This window comes from Hirundo rustica, chromosome 2 (genome assembly GCF_015227805.2).
Source record: "Hirundo rustica isolate bHirRus1 chromosome 2, bHirRus1.pri.v3, whole genome shotgun sequence".
Classification (NCBI taxonomy): domain Eukaryota; kingdom Metazoa; phylum Chordata; class Aves; order Passeriformes; family Hirundinidae; genus Hirundo; species Hirundo rustica.
The window spans coordinates 22,954,485-22,972,503 of NC_053451.1; the positions used below are offsets into that span (position 1 = coordinate 22,954,485).

Here is an 18,019-nt window from a genome sequence, read left to right on the forward strand (position 1 = left end):
AAAGACAGAGCAAAAATTGGCATTAATTGCACCTGTAGGGAAGAGAGTTGCACCTGTAGGGAAGAGAGATAAGAGCAAACCAAGAGTCAGAACTGATAAAAAGCTGCTGTGAGCACTTGCCCGGGCTGGAAAGGGGAGTTTTAAGCTCCCTAGGCTAAGAGTAGAGGTGAAAGGAAAAATGGAGCCTCCAGGGTGTGAGCAGAGGATCACAAAGGTCTCTCTAGCTGACCTTCTGAGGTGTTTTGAACATCCTATAAGTGAGGAGCAAGCCTGGGCTATCTGCTTTCAGTGTTGCAGAAAAATAGAGCAGTTGGCCCAGGGGCTGTGCCCAGCACCCCATTTTGTGTTCATAAAAGGTGCTGGGAGCATCTTTATCCATGCTGATGGTACTGCTTCCTTCAAGGTCTACCATAAGTCTGGTAAGAGCATAAGATGCCAAGGGTTGTTCCCATAACAGGCTGAAATGAGAACAAAATAGGGGAAACTTCTATTCCTCTGCTTTTTTTGTTTGTTTGTTTGTTTTGTTTTGTTTTTCTTTTCCCCTCTCTTTTCTGTGTATTTTGTCATGAAACTATTTTGCTGCCTCTACTTCATTTCAGAGGACTGTAGATGAGTGGTAATACAGAAGTATGGCCTACTAATTTCTCTAGCAGTGCTCTATAGAGTCATTTGGTTCTAGGGAATAGCTGTGATGAAAGCCTTCTACCACTTATGTTATTTGAAATAAATAGTCTGAGGCTTTGTTATATGTACTGCTCTGTTCATCTTCCAGTGTATGGTTCCTTTGTTATGGTAACTCTCACAGCAGATTTATGATTGGTACTTTCCCTTTTTTTTTTTTGGTCATTGTGTAGTCAGTAAGTGGTAATAACTCTGTATTTTGTAGGGCTGGGTCGGGCTGGAGCAGAGGTCAGTGCTAGGCTAACTCTTCAGGGGCTAGAGTGGGTGGTAAAGAATAAAGATGAAGATCTTGTGCCTCCCCTGAAGGCTGGATATCAATTAGCAAACAACAAAATGCAGCAGCTGTTACTTTGGGCTAATACTCACAGTAATATGAGTATCCTGTGTTGTTTTCTAGGATTCCCCAAATACAGGCCTACTTTCCCCAGGTGGGACTGAATTTAGTCAGAGGACTTAGTTATCTTATTTAAAAAAATGCTTCCTGTTCCCCTCTCTTGAAAAGGGTTCTAAAAGCTGTTTATCACTGCCTGTACAGCTGTCTTTCTCCCCTGACCCTTGTTTTTCCCTTTCAGTTGTTGGCAGCATTCAGCAGTCAGAGGACAAGGTAAGCCTGTGTCTTTACCTTGATTGTGTGTGCAGATACAATCCTGTTGTAGTAGAATGCCTGCTCAGGAGATGCAGATGTCTTGGGAAACTATCAAGGTGCTTCAATTTGCTGTGACCTGTGAGAGTGACTCCCCTGTAACCTGGAAAAAGAAACAAAATGCTTGGACTGAACTCAAGTAAGACAATGGGACTGGGAAACAATGTGCACAGATGCTGACTGCTGTAGCACAAGCCACAGTCCTGTCTTAAAAACAGATATCTTAGGTGTGCCAGTTAAGGCCATTTAAAAACTTTAAACCAGTTTAAATGGGGGGTATTTCTCATCCTGAGAGGTGTGCCCAGTCCCCAGGAGCAGAGGAGGGCACACACATGGCTGGAAGGTAAGAGCTGCAATGTTCTCCACAACGCTTTGTGCTGCATTGCTTCCTTGGTCTCTGCCTGCAGCTGTTGGAGTGCTTGGGAGTGGTGATCTATGAAGCCCTGGACTGGGGAATCGACAGCCAAGTGGAGCGAGAGCTGAGCGGCCCTTTGGAGAAACTGCTGTGCCTTATGTTGAAACTGGATGAGGAGGCAACGAAGCCACCGGTCACCGTGCAGGATATTATCAAGGTTTCCTTCTTCCCCCTTAGTAGATATAGCAGCTTTAGAGGAGTTGATGGAGCAGAGCTGTTGACCAAGAGGCAAGACCATTTCTGGGAAAATGCTGGGTGGGCTGCTGGAGGTCAGAGAGAAACCATTGGCTTTCCCATCAGAAGGAAAAGGCAAAACCATTTAAGATGCTTGTAAGTGCCCATGGAAAAGAATTAAGAAGGAAGACTGAATATGGCTCTCTCACAGCTGTATCTACAAAGTCCTTCTGTACACAGTGTCCAAATTCAATACCTAGAACATTATGGATATTGAAAAAACTCCCTTTCCATGGTATTTGGCTTCTGCAAAGGCTGGGACTTGAATGTCTCAACTTAAACAGATATTTTTCTCTCAGTCATAATTTAAAGGTATGAGAAACTTCCCATCCCTCTATCTGATCAGGATAGGGAAAAAGAACAGGGCAAGTGACTCCATCTGCTGTGAGTTGTTCTTTGAACTGGAGGCTTCCCCTTTCAGATGCTTGTTTCAAAGCACACCTTATGGAAAACAAGAAATACAAATTACACAGCTACTTCCATTATTGTACATTAAAGATTGATCATCTACTTTCTTTATTCCTGTATATCTGCAATAGGAAAAAAATATAAAGGGGTAGTGAAGATTATTTTAAACCATGTGTTGAGGAAACAGAATCTTGCTTTATTCCCTCCTACCATGGTTTGTTGTTTTTTGGTTTTGTTTTTAATTTCAAGATTTTTTTTAAATAGCTGCACTTCTTTCAGGCCTGTGAAGAGCACTTGTCCAGGCCTTCTGAGGCTACCAGCCATTATGAGATGACCTCTAGGAGTCTGTTTACTGAATATATGGAACTTCAGAAGCTTGTGACCATCATCCAGACCTCCAAAGAGGTACATTCAGGGTTGCCCATTAGCTGCTGTTCCCTCTACCTTGACACACTCACCAAGTTCTAAAGTAACCTTCTCATTGCACTAGAAATGGAGCACCTGCATGAAGTTCTGTTTTCACAATGTGAATGGCTGCTGTCTCTGGACCATTTTTATTTATTGTAACATTTGAAAGTTTAGGTGTTTGGGGCTTCTGGGCTTTTCAGATAAACATTAGTAATTTATGCTGGATAGATAGGAAATCACTGAGGAGTGTAAAGTGATTACCTCATGTGCTTGCTTTTCTCAGAGACTGAGAAAAATGGATATGGAAGATTGGGTGGAAAATCCCATTCAAAAGAAGAAAACCCAAGGTGTAAGAGATTTATTTTTTTCTTTATGGGGGGGCTGGGTTTTTTTGGTCAGCGTTGCTCTCTGAGGCTTTCCATCGATTCCTCTATGAAAAATAGAGCTTGAACACAAATTAAATTACTTAGGTTGTTCAGGAGCCTGAGTAGTTAAAGACTTGTTTGCAAAACAAGCTGGGGAGTGAATTTCAAGTTAAACTATTTCATATGTCAACCTCACGTGGACTTTTCTTTTACCCAAAGATTGTCTTTGTGGTCCAGCTGAAACCACTTCTAAAAATGAAGTTGCAGGGAGTCTTTGGAGTAAATGCCCAGAAGTAGTTACACAGGCTGTTTCTTCCCACAAATGAGCCCCAAATTCCAGCTCTGGGCAGGAACTGACACCTGCCAAAAGCAATCTGTTCCTTTCTCATAACTGGACTGAAAGCTCTCAGAAAACTCTTCTGTTGTTGGTAGTCCTGGGGTAGACTAGTTCACTCTTATTATGTGGGATCTCTGTTGGTCAGGACTGGCAGGGACTGAAGGCCAGTAGCACTGTCAATCTTTGTGGTAGTGCAGCTCCAGCAGCACAAAGGAGTGGAGAAGGGTGAGGAGATGTCACTCCTACCTTCTTGTGCCTCCATTTGCCTTCTTATGCTTCCATAGATGTTGGACTGTGTGTTTTGGGCAGGAAAAGCAACTTGCTGTGCTTTTTTTCAAGCCCCTACACAGTCAGGGCTCAATCAGAAACAAATAGCTCTTCAGGCTGGAGCTCTGCCCAGCATAAACAAATGCTCTGTAGTCTGGAGTCTGTGGAGACAAACAGCAAGCCCCGAGAGACTTGTGGACTTGCTCCCTTTGTCTAAATAGCACTTGCTTTGAAGCCTGCCCAAACTATTCGTATGAAAATGTTTGTGAAATGTGTGTTCAGGCATATTCTCAATTTTGTGATCTATTAAAATAAACTGGCAAGCTATCTCAAACCACAAACTCATCAACTGCTATAGCTCTTTCCTGCAGGGAATACATGAATAAATACATGGCCTTTGCTGTGTGGCCTGAAGGCCAGTGCATTTGGCCTCTGCTCCTTCAGGAGGCATGGGTTCCAAAAGCTGGATGTCTGTTGCGAATCCTCTGCCTCTAGTTTCCAAGTCCCTAAGCACCAGTTGATTGCATTGTTCTGACAATCTCTTGAGTTTAAAATAACCAGGATGCCAGTTTGTCTGGCATCCCACAGGTTGGAGCTGATGTCTTGAGCAGTGCTCAGCAGATAATGTGCTCTTATGGACCACACTTTTTCGTGTTTGACTGAGACAAAACAGATTTCTGAAATGCAAACCACAGCATGCAGTGTTGTACAGTTTCAGCAGAGCCTATCTGTATGTGTCCCAAGTTGATGTTCACCTTGAAATCTAAGCAGTGAGACCTGTTAGAAGCACAGCTGTCTTAGTGCTCACCTGTTGAACTCAAAGCAATGGGTTTAGAGTGTTGTAATGTTTTGTGTTGTACTGCATAGGTTGTGGAAAATTTAGGTGGCTTTTGACAATACATGGGATGGCAAAAATAGAATAATTGCAGTGATCCAATCAGTAGGGAAATAAAAGCATGAGTGATAATGATGTCACCATCATCTGAAAAATGTTTTGGGTGTGTAAGTTGTTCTGAAATGGTCAGCTGAAGGCAATTCTTGTCCCCAAACTAATGTGGCAATGTTACAGTACAGAAGTCTCTCTTCAAGTCATGTCTCAGTCAAGTTCAGTCACCATGTGAAATACAGCTCTAAAGTGTAAATATCTTGGGATAAGCTGTTTTAAAAGTCTCATACTGATGAGCTGGCCCAGAGACTTTTGTGTGTTCTCCCACACCGTATTAAATGTAGCCTAGGAGGTATGGCAACTGTTTGGTCATTCTTTCAGAGTTCTAGTTTTCTGGAGTTGAGGTATGACTACCAAATCCAGGCTAAAACAATCCAACAAAAATATCTGTCTTCTTGAAGGCAGCCATCAGTCAGAGCTTGCATAAGACTCTTCTGGTATTATACCAAGATATCTGAAGGGATAAATAGAAGATGCTTCATGCTGTAAGTAGAAAAGAGAGAGAAGCCTAAGTCAGATACTCTGTTCTGAGGCAGTTTTCTAAAATGTTTTGCTTCCCTTTCACTGTTTATAATACAATGACTTATTCTTACTCAATTTGCCACTGGGATCTAGATAAGCTGTTGATTTAGCACTTCCATTACAATGTTGTCTAAACATGCTATTGAGTTGATGACTTTTTTTCCTGTCTTTAACTTTCGTTGGGTTATACTGCATGCCTGAACATCCTCAGATACTAGTACAGAAACAGGATGAACAGATGTCAGGGTTTTTAGCTTGTCTCTACTCTGAGGCTGCTAACCTATGCTGCTGTTAAGTATGAGATCCTTTGTCTACTTGTCTTCCTCTTGTGTTTCTGGACACTTCAACCCTTGGTTTTGTGAAAATTTAGAGGATTTTAATGGTAAGATTTGGAATTTCATTCACAGTGTTTCCTAGGATCCAGTAATATGCAAACACTCTGGCACCTGGAGCACTTGCAGAAAGAAAACGGGTCTATTCATTTACCTGGCAGCAAAAGCTGTGTTTTGCTGAAGTACATCCATAAAGTTAATGATAAATTTTGGGAATAAGCCTGGTGAGCTAGCTACAAGTTTCCTTGTTGTAAATTAATTTCTGGAAAGAAAAGCAATTCTCTGCTTTGGTCCTGCACCCTGATCTGGAAGTGAGTAGAAAGGCATGTTAAGGACACAATTCTGTGTTTCTGAATGACTTCAGCTGCTAAGTGTGCCCTGTTACATGGAAGGGGGGGGATGCTACTCTGTGAGTTCTAGCCAGCTACTGCCTTGGCCCTTGCTGGTTTCTCCAAGGTGTCCCCGTGGCCCGATGTCATCTGTGAGCTGCAGACTGGTGTGAGGCTGCGCAAGGCCGCTGAGCGACCACGGCGCCGTGTGCCTCTCAAAGAACGTACTCGCTCTCCCTACGAGATGCTTCTGGATGACATTCAGCACAAGAGGTACACCCTGCGGAAGGTGAGTGACTGGAGTCAACAGACAGCTTTGGAAACAGTTTCTACTTCATTTCTGAGCAGTATGTGTTGAGACCTCTTCTCCAAAGGCGTGTCTTTTTCAAAGGTACATGGAAGTCCAGAAGTGTCTGGGGCTCCTCAGCTGCAGCTCAACATTAGATCACCCTGTTTGTCCACCCAAGTACCTAATTTCCTGTAACTTTTTAAGTCAGGTGTAGCCACAGTTTCATGAATAGGCACAGTAAACCCCTTCTCCCTCCAGGGTCAACCACTCGCTTCCCTGCTGCAGTTATTCTGCGCTGCACACAACAGTTTCATGGAACACACCCTTCCTTGTGCTTTCCAACTTGGACACTTGTGTTCTTCCAGGCTCCTTGAGCTGAGCTATGCCTGGCATCTTTTACTTGCTGCTTTCCCTTCCCAGATGCTGTGGTGTGTATGCAAGTGCAAAAGCACTTTTCAGACAGTTCTCTGCTCGGCCTCAGGCAGAGGCCTCTGGGCAGGGCACTCAGCTACTGCAGGAGTTTAGTCGGGGTAAAAAATGTTGAGCCCCTTACAGGGCTTGGTTGGTGAAGATGACCATATACAAACATGTCTGGAGTGTCTCTAAAGGCTTGTGATGCTCCTTGCGTGCTGCAGCTTGAGCTGGGAATGATGAGCAGATCTAAAACATTGGCACAAGGCCTTGTGGCATTGGCACGCTTTGCAAAAGATGTCTTGGCAGAAGATGAGACACAACTCTTCTTGTAATAAAGAGCGGTATTACAAAAAGTGAAAACTTTGCATACTGCACCAGACATCAGCTTTTTTTCCTCTTTGTTGGTGCTGCTAGAGTGTAACAGGTTTAAAAGCTTCAGCTAAACCATGCATCTCTATTAAATCCCAGCTCTTGCTTGGCTTGACTGTGGCTCCAGCCTCCAGGTAATGCTATGTCATGTGTTTGGAGATGGTATCTTAATGGATATGTAAATTAATAGTATTCCTTGCAGTGTACTGTGCAGTACAGAACTGTAACTCAAGGTGGCAGGATGATCTGGCTCTAGATTTTCTTTTTTTTTTTCCTCTTCCCCCCGCCCCCCCGCTTTTGGGTAAGGTTTTCTTTGGTCCACGAGAAGCACAAACATGTTTGAAGAGTAGTAGTCAGAAGTGCTTAAAGAAAGCGGAGTGCTGCTGCTCAGGTCTTTGTGAAGGCTCTTAAACTAGGATTTCCCCATCTGCAAGGCTATTTTAAAGCTTCTCTAGCGAACAGTGGTCTAAATTTGCAAATGAATGAAAGCACAGCTAGTGTGGGGAGCTGTAGTGTTGTTCTACCTGCACTCCCACGTGTCCTTAAGTTGTACACACAAGTGAAAGTAAATGGCATAGCCTGAAAATACGAAAAAGTGAACAAGGCAGCTAAAGACGTGCGTGTGCAATTGACTTTTTTGTCAGTTCTCCCCTATGCAGCAAGCACAGGCCTTGATGCTTCACATGAATATCTACCCTGCAATTCTATCTTGCTATTGTTCCTAGTTTATGTCGGGCTGTAAGCCAGTCTCTGGGGCTCTGGCTTAGGCATACAGCTTCGACAGTTCTTGTTACAGTCCTGTTAACCCGTTCAATTGCTCTCCTCTCAGGAGCCGAGCTTTTACTGATGAATATGATGTGGCCATGGTGCTTGTTGGGATCACTCCTGACATTAATATCTGAGTACAGCGTTTTCTAGCTGCTTCTCAGAGCAATTCGTGAGCTTTTGGGGCTAGCAGGCTTTGTGCTTCTTGTGCGAGCCTCTAAGGGCTGTGCAGTACTTCTGATTGCCTCTGGTTTGCCAGGGGCAAATCTTTCCCTACCAAAACCCCATACAAGGAAACGTCATTATTCTACACTTTTCAACTCTTTGTTTTGGTGGGGGGGTGGGGGGGGGTGGGGGTGGTTTGGGTTTGTTTGGGGCTTGGATTTTCTTTTTTTTAAGGTGGGTTTTGGTGTTTGTTTTCTTTTGTGTGTTTTGAGGTTTTTGTTTGGGGCTTTCTTTTTTTCCTTTGTTTGTTTTGTTCTTTAATGCTTTCCCCATCTCCCCTGTTCCCAAATCCTGACTTGTATAATCTACTGTGCCACTGAATGGCAGAGTGTACAAGGAGCAGAGATTTCTTAAGCATCAGTTCTGCTCTTTCAGGTGACCATCCAGCAAAAGCACAGGGCCCCTAAAGTTGAAGGAGCTGCTCTCAAGCCTCACCTAAAGCCGGTAGGTGACCTGGTGCTGCCTCTGATGATAGCAAAACAAGGTAATTCTGGAGGTAGCAGGGCATTTTGAAAGAATATAAAGCAAATACCTTAGCTACAGGTTTGTATTTGGGAGGGGGTTATATTAACCATTCTTTTGATTAGACCCTCCTGCCAAACATGGTACTAGAAAAATGGGAGTTGACATCTTTGCAGAAGAAAGACAATCTTCCTACTTCCTCCACTGCTTCTTTAATTTGCAACATTTTGTGGTCTTGAAAGAGCTCCTGGAGTTCTTGATTTCTAATTTGGGAGTCGCTGAAGTATTTTACTGCGCGTAGTGCTGAAGGCTGTCTTATGTGCAGCACTTGTAAAACAGTGCCATTCCTGATGCAGTTGTTCTGTCACCACTGTCCTTCTCTATCCAATGGCTCTTTGTGGTGCTGTGCTTTGCCTGCAGATGCTGAAGGTGAAGCTGAAACAGTGTGTGCCACAGGAGCCCAGGTGGTGTGAACAGCTCATGGCAGAAATAAAACAAACACCAAAGCTTCGGGCAGCAGCGCAGGAAAAGAGGAGCAGGCCCAAAGGTACCTGCTATAGAGTGACCTAGCAAGCAAGCAAGTGAAGTCAGCATTGCCTAAAAATTATAGATGGCCTTGGAAATCAAAGCCCACTTATCTTTTCAATAACATTTGTAATGTAAAGGGTGAGGAGGAATACAAATTTCGTGTGATAGAGGTGGTATGGCATAAGAAGTTATTTATAAAAAATCTGTTTGTGGCTTATTTAGGACTCAAAAGATATTTCACCTTGCCCTTTTTTATGGATGTTCAAATTTGTCTAATCACACTAAGTGTGATTACAGGATTTTGACCATCACCTAAGAATAAAAGATTATGTAGCTACCAGGACAAAGCCTAGGTACATCTCAAATTCCAATGTGTGGGTATCAAATTTGTCATTTTCTTGTCCCAGCTCTATCTCATTTAGTCTGTGAGTATGGGGTTTTTTGTTCTCCCTCTCCCCTGCAGAAATGCTTGTGGAATTAAACACTACCTTGAGCTCTCCAAGCAACAATTTCTTACATCTCCAAGATGACAGTACTGAGTTTAAAACTGCCAACACTAAAACACAGCGGCTGGGAGCAGGAGCTCAGGTAAGGAGCTCTAGGTGGAAGGACTATGGAGAGGCATGCATGCTTCAGGAATTAGAGCTGCAAGCATATACATAGCCTGGAAAGGCAGGAACAAATCCTGGTGTAGGAAATCACATCTCAAAAGTGAAAAAATATTGTACTACTGCGTTCACTGAAGTCCTTTCCTCTTCAGAAGCTTATTTCATCTTCAAACACTTCTGTTTGTGGCATGAATGGAGCCCGTAGGTACTGATCTCCTCTCTCACCAGTGACAGCATCCAAGGGAATGGCTTGAAGCTGAGTCTCAGAGGCAGGTGTTGAACTTCGGTGATCCTTGTGGGTCCCAACTCAGGATACTCTATGATTCTACAGAAATGAAGTCTGCTCTGGTCTCTTAAAACTAGATTCTGCAGAAGTTATAATAGCATGGGAGTCAATATGGACCAGAATATTCCCATTCTTACCTCACAGTGAGGCATTTGATGCTAGATGTATTGACATATTTTGATTTCATGTGGTATGTGAGCTCACAGAAGGAAGACTTAATGATGTATTTTGAGGAAGGAACTTGGTGGGTAAATTCCCACTTGTCTGTCTGTGGAGTTATTTTGGGAGCACTGTTCTTCAGGAAACCACAACACACAGTCTTTGGGTTCTTTAATTCTTGGCTCTGTCATGAAAAGCTTGACTGCTTGGTTCTGGGATTCAGTCTGAGCATATTCCAAAATTCTGTAGAACAGAACAAACCCTAACACATCATGTCTAGCACAGATGCTCTGGCATGCAAACAGGAATCTGTTTTCTGTACATATTTCTGTGTGAAATACATTTGCCTAACTGAGGAAAACAGATATGAATTATAAAAGCAGAAAATCTTAGCTATATTTGCCCCAGTCTGAGCTACTTGTAGAAATGTTCAGCATTTGAGAACCCTGTAGTTGATGCATTACTGCTAAACTAGAAGGACTTTCATATGGAGACTAATATAATCAAATTTATTTTTTGCTTTCCTAGGCAAGGTAGAAACCATGCTGTTGAGATGAAGCATTGGGTTTGAGTTGAGTTCATGAGTTGGGTTGGTCACACTCTCTTGAACTGTTCTCCAGTGTTACTACATGTGAGCTGGAGCCAAGAAAATGGTTCCAATGCATTCCGTGGGTTGTGTGGGGAGGATTTTGCAAAGTTGGTTCCCGAACAGATGAAACTTTAGTATTGGTATCCACTATTGGACTTGGGCAAGAGAGAGAGCAGGTGAACTGGAAACTTCACTAACTTGGCTGGAATTTCCTAGCTGTGGAGTGCAGGGGGAATTAAAAACTTTCTATTTCTTCTTGGAATATAAAGTTAAATATACTCCATTGTTTTTTCTCTCTGCTCCACTTCTGGCTGAGCCTTGAGCATTTCTGATGAGTTGTGGGTATCCTGGGTTTTGTTAGGCAGCAGTACTTCTGACAGAATGGCCTTAGTGTCTCTTACGTGCAGATGATGAACATCCTGTCCTCTGGTCTCCAGGAAACCACTCCCAAGCTGCCTGCCAGCACCTGCCTTCCCTCTACCAGGCCATCAGGAGTATCCTGCATCAGCACAGGTCAGTTCTCTTCTGGCTGCACGTCTAAACCAGGTGACCAAGTACAGCCAGTGGCCTGATGGGCTCCCAAACCCTTGGGCTGGGTTCAGTGTACACTTCTTTAATCACCTGAAGATACTTCGCAGAAGTTCCGAAACAAAATAAAGAGTCTGGGGAGATGCCCATAGCAAATAATTTCTCTGCAGTTGACTGAAGCTTGTGTAGCTCCTGCAGCTTCAAAACAATGATTGCATGTTCCCAAAGGCCTGACTGGAATTTGCAATAAAAGCTAAATGACTGGTTTGAATATTCAAGTAGAAAGTGCAGCACTTCATTTTATTAAACTAAGTGGTGCTAATGAAGCCTCATCAGTGCCTACTGACAAGCATAATTACTGTAACCTCTGCTTTTTTTGTGATCTGAGCAGATGGGTTGGAGGGGGAGAGATGTAAGCCTTGCTACCTTCAGAAGGCACTGTAGTGCTCTTGAGTGTCCAGCTTTCAGGGTGAATGCTTAGAAACTGACAGTGGATTTTCTGCACCCTAAAACTCTCTTTTCCTATCCAGGTCTTGCTGCAAATTGCATGTCTCCTCCCCTGAGTGCACCCACACCAGGAGACATTAAGCCTAAGTGTTTCCTGAGCACTGGCCAACAGCAGCTGCTTCCTTACAGAGGAAGGTCCAAATCTTTAGAGGGAGGCCTTCAAAGCAAGGAACTTGTAAGTCCAACATGTCAGCAAGCAACCCTGGCCTGATACATCTGGTAATGACTTGCACCTTGATCCTGATGAAAGCAGTAAGCGTGCTCTGTGGTGTTTGTCTTGGGACATATGGTATACCCATCTGAAGCTGGTGTATTATTCTCTCCTTGGAGACATCTTAACAGAAGACTGTAGTGTCCTTGTGGTGGCTTCCCCCTTTGAATGATATGAAATAAAGTTGTTTCTCATGCAAGAAGAGAAAAATACCACGACATTACTTGAAAGTGTCCATCAAGACTTCCTCAAGGAGACTGTAATTGAGAGTGGGACTCTCCTACTTTCTTCTTGCCCCTTCCTTCTCTTTAGATTCTGATATGCTCACAAGTATCTTTTAAGCTGCAGTAAAGGGCAATAAGTAGTTAACAAAATGTAGATAGCACAGCATCAGACTTTTAAATGTATAATGTATATAGAACTGAAGTTATCTCTGAATGATGGTTGTGGGAGAAATACTGGGGTCTATGTGCTTCTATGCACATGAATTATGGCCTCACCCTGTTCTGCCCTGACAAGGTGTGTGTTGTTCCCCTATCTCTTTCTTTACTTCTGCATCCCTCCTTGCCCCACCTTGGCAAGTCTGTAACTGACCTCTCTGATGGCTCTTTGTTCAGCAGTGTGGTGGGGGATGCAGGTGTGTTGGGAATTAAAGCACAGTTGTCTTTCCTGGCTGACCACGAGGGCCAGTAGGTCTTGGGAAAGAGAAGGGCAAGAGAGTGTTGTGGTGTGGAAAGGAATTTTGTATCCAGGAGAGGCCAGGGTGGTGCCTGTTCCAAAGGGTAAAATATCTCAAAGGAATCTGCTTGAAAACTGTAACAACCACTCACCTGCCTGTAGTAGTTTCTCTGCTAGCATTGTCGAAGAGTCACCTGATACTCCCTATCACAAGCAAAACAGGGTTTTGGGAGAAAAATGCTCCTGATCCTTTGGGACCCAGTTTTGAGATGACTTCCCCATATAGCTGCTTTCTTCAACTTTATCTGATGTTTAACTTCCATTTTTCAATAGGACTGTTCCTCTCCTACCAAGTGGCCAACCATTGCTGAGCTGATTGGAACCAGATATGCAATGGTGGTGCTGGAAGGGCAAGGCCTCTTCCAAGGAGGTAGTGATGGTGTCTTCCCAAGAGCAAAGGTATGTTTCTCCTCCTTCACTTTGTGCTGCCCTTGCCTTTTCAAAAGTTGGCTGGTTCATGGCCCTCAGTGCTGAACTTCAGAGGCACCCTCTGCCTCAGCTTATCCTGTTCATAACAGCTGATCTGAGTTTGGCCCTAGGCTGGAAAAAATTTTTAGTATTTGTGCAGTGATTGCTTCTACTCTGTTGTAAGCTGTGTAAATTGCCTAGAAAGTAGCCCAGCCCTTGCTTGTTGCTTCTTGGCTGATTTCCATGCAAGAAGAGCTGACTGCCGCGACCACTGGTCAGCTCTGAAATCCCAAAGGAAATAGTTGGGATTTGGTACTGCTAAACAGTGAAACAGAGGTGCTTGACTCAGGCTCCCACACCTGAGTTGTGCTGACTCAAACCATTTTGCCAAGTGGGAGATGAGGGGGACAGGGAAGGGGCTCTACAGCTGTGGGCTGTTGGTTCATATTTGTCAATTTCTCGCTTATTCCCGAATATTCCCGCTTCCTTTAGAGGGGGTGTGGCAACCACCCCTCCAGAGCAGATGTCCTGAGTACAGGCCCTTTGCAGCACAGATGTGAGGAAGTCTGTGCTTCTTGGCTTTTGGGTCATTTTTTTGCCCTCATTTATTTAGCAGTATGAACAGAGTCAAAGGTTCTACTAGCAGAGCCATGCTACTTCCACAAGCCATCTGATGCTCCTGAGACTGAATCCTTGTTTTCTTCTCACCTTACTGACCCTGCTTTAACTTGCCTGCTCTTTGACTGTTCCAAAATGGCTTTCTTACCCACTGCTGTTTTTTTAGCTTTCTCAAGTACTTCTCAAGATAATATCACTTCTGACTGCCAGCTGTGTATGAATGTGCTCTTTTTTATAAAGTTCAAGCGACTCATCAGCTTCCTTATGACTCATTTTTTGCTTCAGGATTGAATTCAAATTTGCCCTGATTTAATCTCTTTGGGATTGCTGCAGTCTACCTCAAAGAATGTCTCTCTTCTTCCCTCTCTCTTAACTAGCTACTGTTACACTCTTGCACAATACAGCTATTGTTTGCTCAAGAGCCTTTTTTAAACTCCTGTTGTCTGGCAGCTGCCCCAAACCTCTGCATTATAAAAACACTGGCCTACAAGTAAGATTTTTTTTTTGCCTTTTTAGCTTCTAATTCCTGTGCCTTTGCTACCCTTTATTGGATCTCTGTTATTGTATATGAATCTAAAGCCTTTGGAAGGTTTGTTTACGTGCTTGCTCTTTGGCAGGCAGTGGATGCTGTTGGTACAAAGATGTTTCCTTTTTGCATTCACAAATGACTTTCCTTTCCACAGATCTGTTTCAGCTGCCATAAGCAGATGTTTCTTAAGTGGCCTTACAACTGTTACCTCTGCAGCAGGTGAGCTGGTACAAAAGGACTGAATGAGGAGGGAGAAAAGAGTGAAAGAACAGTGCTGAGAATTTTCAGTATTCATTGGTTGTAGTACTGGATAGAAACAGGTTGCTGAGCCCTTCAGTTTTGCCTTATTGCACAAGCCAGGCTGGAGTGTCTACAGCTGGGGAGGATGTAGAAAATCTGGTCTCTGAAGTAGCATCTCAGTTTTAACTCATAGTATTAAGTCAACAATAACCAAATTTCCTGTGCCAGTATTAAATTAGCTTCTCTGAGATCGCCCTCCACATTTTGCTCTAAAGGTTTGCTCTAACTTCAGCCAAGGGCTTGAACAGGTTCAGGGAGAAGGTCTACACCAGAATCTTCTGTTGAGGACTGAAAAAGAGAACTCCAGACCTTGTGACTGGGAAAGGAGCCTACTTGTATCCACTTATTTGTCAGAGGCTTTTTGTCCATGGGAGAGTGAGAGGGGAACTTCAGGCTCATTAAGGCTTACTTAAATCTATTTGAAGCAGTTGTGAAGCACTGAATTGATTATAAGCAGCAAGTAAACAACCACTGGAAATTGAGCAACTGTCTGGTGGTAGTGCTGGGTGAAGTGTAATGAGCATTTGCAGATAAAGCCTTGAAGCTATGGACACATTTCACATGATTAAAACTACCAGAAATAGGAAGGCTGGCAAACTGAGTAGTGGAGTTCTCAGCTTGCTCACTTTGCCATCAAGTGATTCCACCACAGTCGTGAATTCAGACTTACTTGGGAATGTCCTCTGTAGCTGCAGTATTGGTATCTGCTGAGCTTTACTCAAATGATAATGCTGGAGACTTTTTTTCTTTCAGGGTTGTCTGCTGTGACTGCTGCGTTATGGCAAGTCTTTACAACAGCATATGGGATTTTTACATTTTCTGCTTTCCCTTCTCCTCACCTAGTCATAAGAAGCTTTCCTTCATCCCACTGATACCTCAAATCTACCCTCTAGCTCATTTCTAAGAAAGTAGAAGAGGGAATAGTATGAGGTGTAAAAGCAGCCAGGGTGACACAGACATCTCTTGTCGTACTCAGCTAAAACAACTCTGGTCCTTCTTTCTTTCATGCTGTGTAAAGTGGTTGGGATTACACTGGGCTCTATTTATACAAGGGTCAGAAAGTTCACTGCATTAATGTCTACCTTTTAAGTGCACCAATAAATCAATTGCATGGCATGCAAATTGTCCTGCTAAGAAGGAGGATGTGTTTCCCTGAGAACTCAGGTGACTTGTGTTGTGATTCTAGATGTCTGTGCCCTTCAGAACATGTGTACATCTCCCACTTCAATTCCTAAAATTTTTGAGACTCTCCAGAGAGGAGGACCCAGCTACTCAAGAGCAGAAGAGCTCCGAGTTGCTACATGAAATAGAGCACTGGCAGTATTTTGGGTAAGCCGGGACAGGGTTGTTCTATTTTCACCTTGAAAGATGTCATCAGTTACTTATGCAAAGCTACAGACATGCAGATGTACGTAATATTGGGCTGGCCAGCTGAATATTCCTGTTGAATGACTGGGTTTAGCCACTGGTCTAACTAGTCCACAGTTCTCTGGAAATATTGTGGATTTTAGATGACCCAAAGGGAGGAAGTGTAAGTAGTCTGAAATGCATTTCAACTGTCAGGTTTGTGACATGGATTTAGAAGTGTCCATATTAGACATAGAAGGTTCCTTGCAATAGCTCCATAGTAGGAGAATTTCCAGACCCCATCACACACTATCCCCCACAGCTGGAGGTCTGTCACTACAGCCCAGGAGTAGCTCCTTTCTACCTAGACATGAAATATCCTAATTGTGGCTCAGGTATAACTGACTGAACAGTGATGCCGCAAATGATTTCTCAGTCCCTCCATGCACATACAGACCCTTTCCTTTGTGTCCCCTGGAAATTAATTATTTCAAAAAGAGCTTTTGACAATTCTGGGTGAAAAAGACAGACAATGTGCATATAAGTGCAGTATACAGGACTGATAACATACATTATCTTTTCTTTATGTTCTCTTCTTTCCGAAGCAGTTAAATTTTCTGCTGGTCAAACTTGTACCCTCTTTTTCTTCCTGTGAAACCATTCTTTAATGTAGCTAGAATAAAGACACGATAGTTTCTGGTTCTAAAGCTGGTACTTTGGTTGCTTAAAATCAAGAGTAGTGTTCATTACTGAAGTTAACTACGTGGGGCAGGCAATGGTTTGGTCTGTGTTGTAATGCAAGTGCTGCAGAAGAGGCCTGAGAGACTGCATTACTGTCATACTGCAGGATGGTTAAAAAAAAAAAAAAATCCTACTGCATGAGGATGCAGCCATGACCTTGGACCAGACAGATATCCATTAGCCTGCTGATGATATACTGTCAACAGGAGAAGGTGTCAGTAAATGAAGCTATTCTGGTGCTTTTTTTAGCCTTCCTAAGTGGTGCTGATGGCTCTTTTGAACCTATGCATTTGGCTAAATCACTTAGCAGCCTGGGAGAAGGATGGAAGAGCACCATGCCCTCTAACAGAAACCTGGGTCAGCTTTCCTGCTTTTGTCTTTCTCTCTGCCCTTCCAGTGTACCCGTTGTTTTGGAGCCCCGTGGCCTAGCCCAGCCCCTGTGCTGTTACACAGGGACCATGGCAGACTGGCTGACTGCAGACATCTGTACATGGTGTGAGCAATACCTGTTGAATGTGGCTTCCAGTCAACAGTACAGCATCCCTCTCAGGAGAATCTCCTGGGCTTGAACCAAACTGGAATGATTCTACCATGTATTTCTCCTGTCACTTGTTATGTACCTGAAATAAATGAAACAGCTTCATGCACCTACTGACATAAAAGCCTGAATGAAAGACCTCCCTGCTGGTTAGTCTGAGCAGGAAGCACAGTTAGCATTTCTGTATTGTGAAGTATTCTAAAGCTTTGTGGGTTTTAGAACTGTTTTAATTCTTTTTATGTGTCTTAGGGAAAATAAAAGTTGAAGCACTATCACGCCTCTAGCATTTCTTTCTTTGCACCTGCAGCTGTTGTTGTTCCATGGCACTTTTTGCATTCATTGCTGAGCAGACTTCATCCAATGTACTGAGCACAGGGAAGCTTTTAACCAAAACCCTCCATGAGAGGTTGGGAAAGTGGAGCTCTCAGTTATGTGATCACATTACTCTGCATTTTGCAAACACTCCTTCCTGACTACTCCTAGCACTTAAAGCTCATGGATTTGCTGCATGTAAAATGGCAGTGATACACTCTGTCTGCTTGCATTAGGAAGCAGATTTGATTTAGGAAGCTTGTTTTGATTTTTTTCCGTGCATTATCATCCTTTGGCACCAGAGCTTTCTGTGTGTCTCACAGAAGTACCTCTCAACGCTGTCATCACCTGAGGGGCAGAGAGTTGTTCTTGAGAGATTCTTGCTCATTAAGCCTTTGCCCCAGAATAAATTGGACTGTTGCGATATTCCATAGATTTTTGTGTGTGTGTTTAAAACAAAAAGTGAGATATTGGATAGTATCTTTATTTGTCCCCAGGAACTGCCCATATGGAAGGGATGTAGGGCCTGATGGAGTTTGCTTTGGTGAGTTTTGCAGGGCCTGGATAGACAGCATTGCATAAACTTGTAAGTGGAATGAGTGAGTCACGCTGAAGAAAATAATGCTGGGAAGGGCCAGTTCTAGATAGAGGAGAAGGGAAG

The 18,019-nt window shown here is 43.4% G+C and overlaps 1 protein-coding gene across 2 annotated transcripts; it reads left to right on the forward strand.

Annotated features, from left to right (window-relative positions):
- Positions 1-114: 114 nt before the first annotated feature.
- On the forward strand, positions 115-17,447 carry LOC120748910 (protein spire homolog 1-like). 2 transcript variants are annotated; one of them, XM_040055877.2, is made up of 16 exons: positions 115-419; positions 1,254-1,285; positions 1,732-1,896; positions 2,661-2,786; positions 3,073-3,138; positions 6,015-6,176; positions 8,325-8,393; positions 8,832-8,958; positions 9,403-9,527; positions 11,019-11,094; positions 11,640-11,791; positions 12,839-12,964; positions 14,275-14,339; positions 15,174-15,201; positions 15,607-15,749; positions 16,906-17,447. In XM_040055877.2, exons 1-16 carry the CDS (start codon positions 179-181, stop codon positions 17,075-17,077), a joined length of 1,875 nt encoding a protein of 624 aa, XP_039911811.1. In that variant the 5' UTR covers positions 115-178; the 3' UTR covers positions 17,078-17,447. The 2 variants fall into 2 exon arrangements, with proteins under 2 accessions (XP_039911811.1, XP_058275358.1); XM_058419375.1 differs by lacking the exons at positions 15,174-15,201; positions 16,906-17,447 and having other exon boundaries at positions 15,607-15,743.
- Positions 17,448-18,019: the final 572 nt, after the last annotated feature.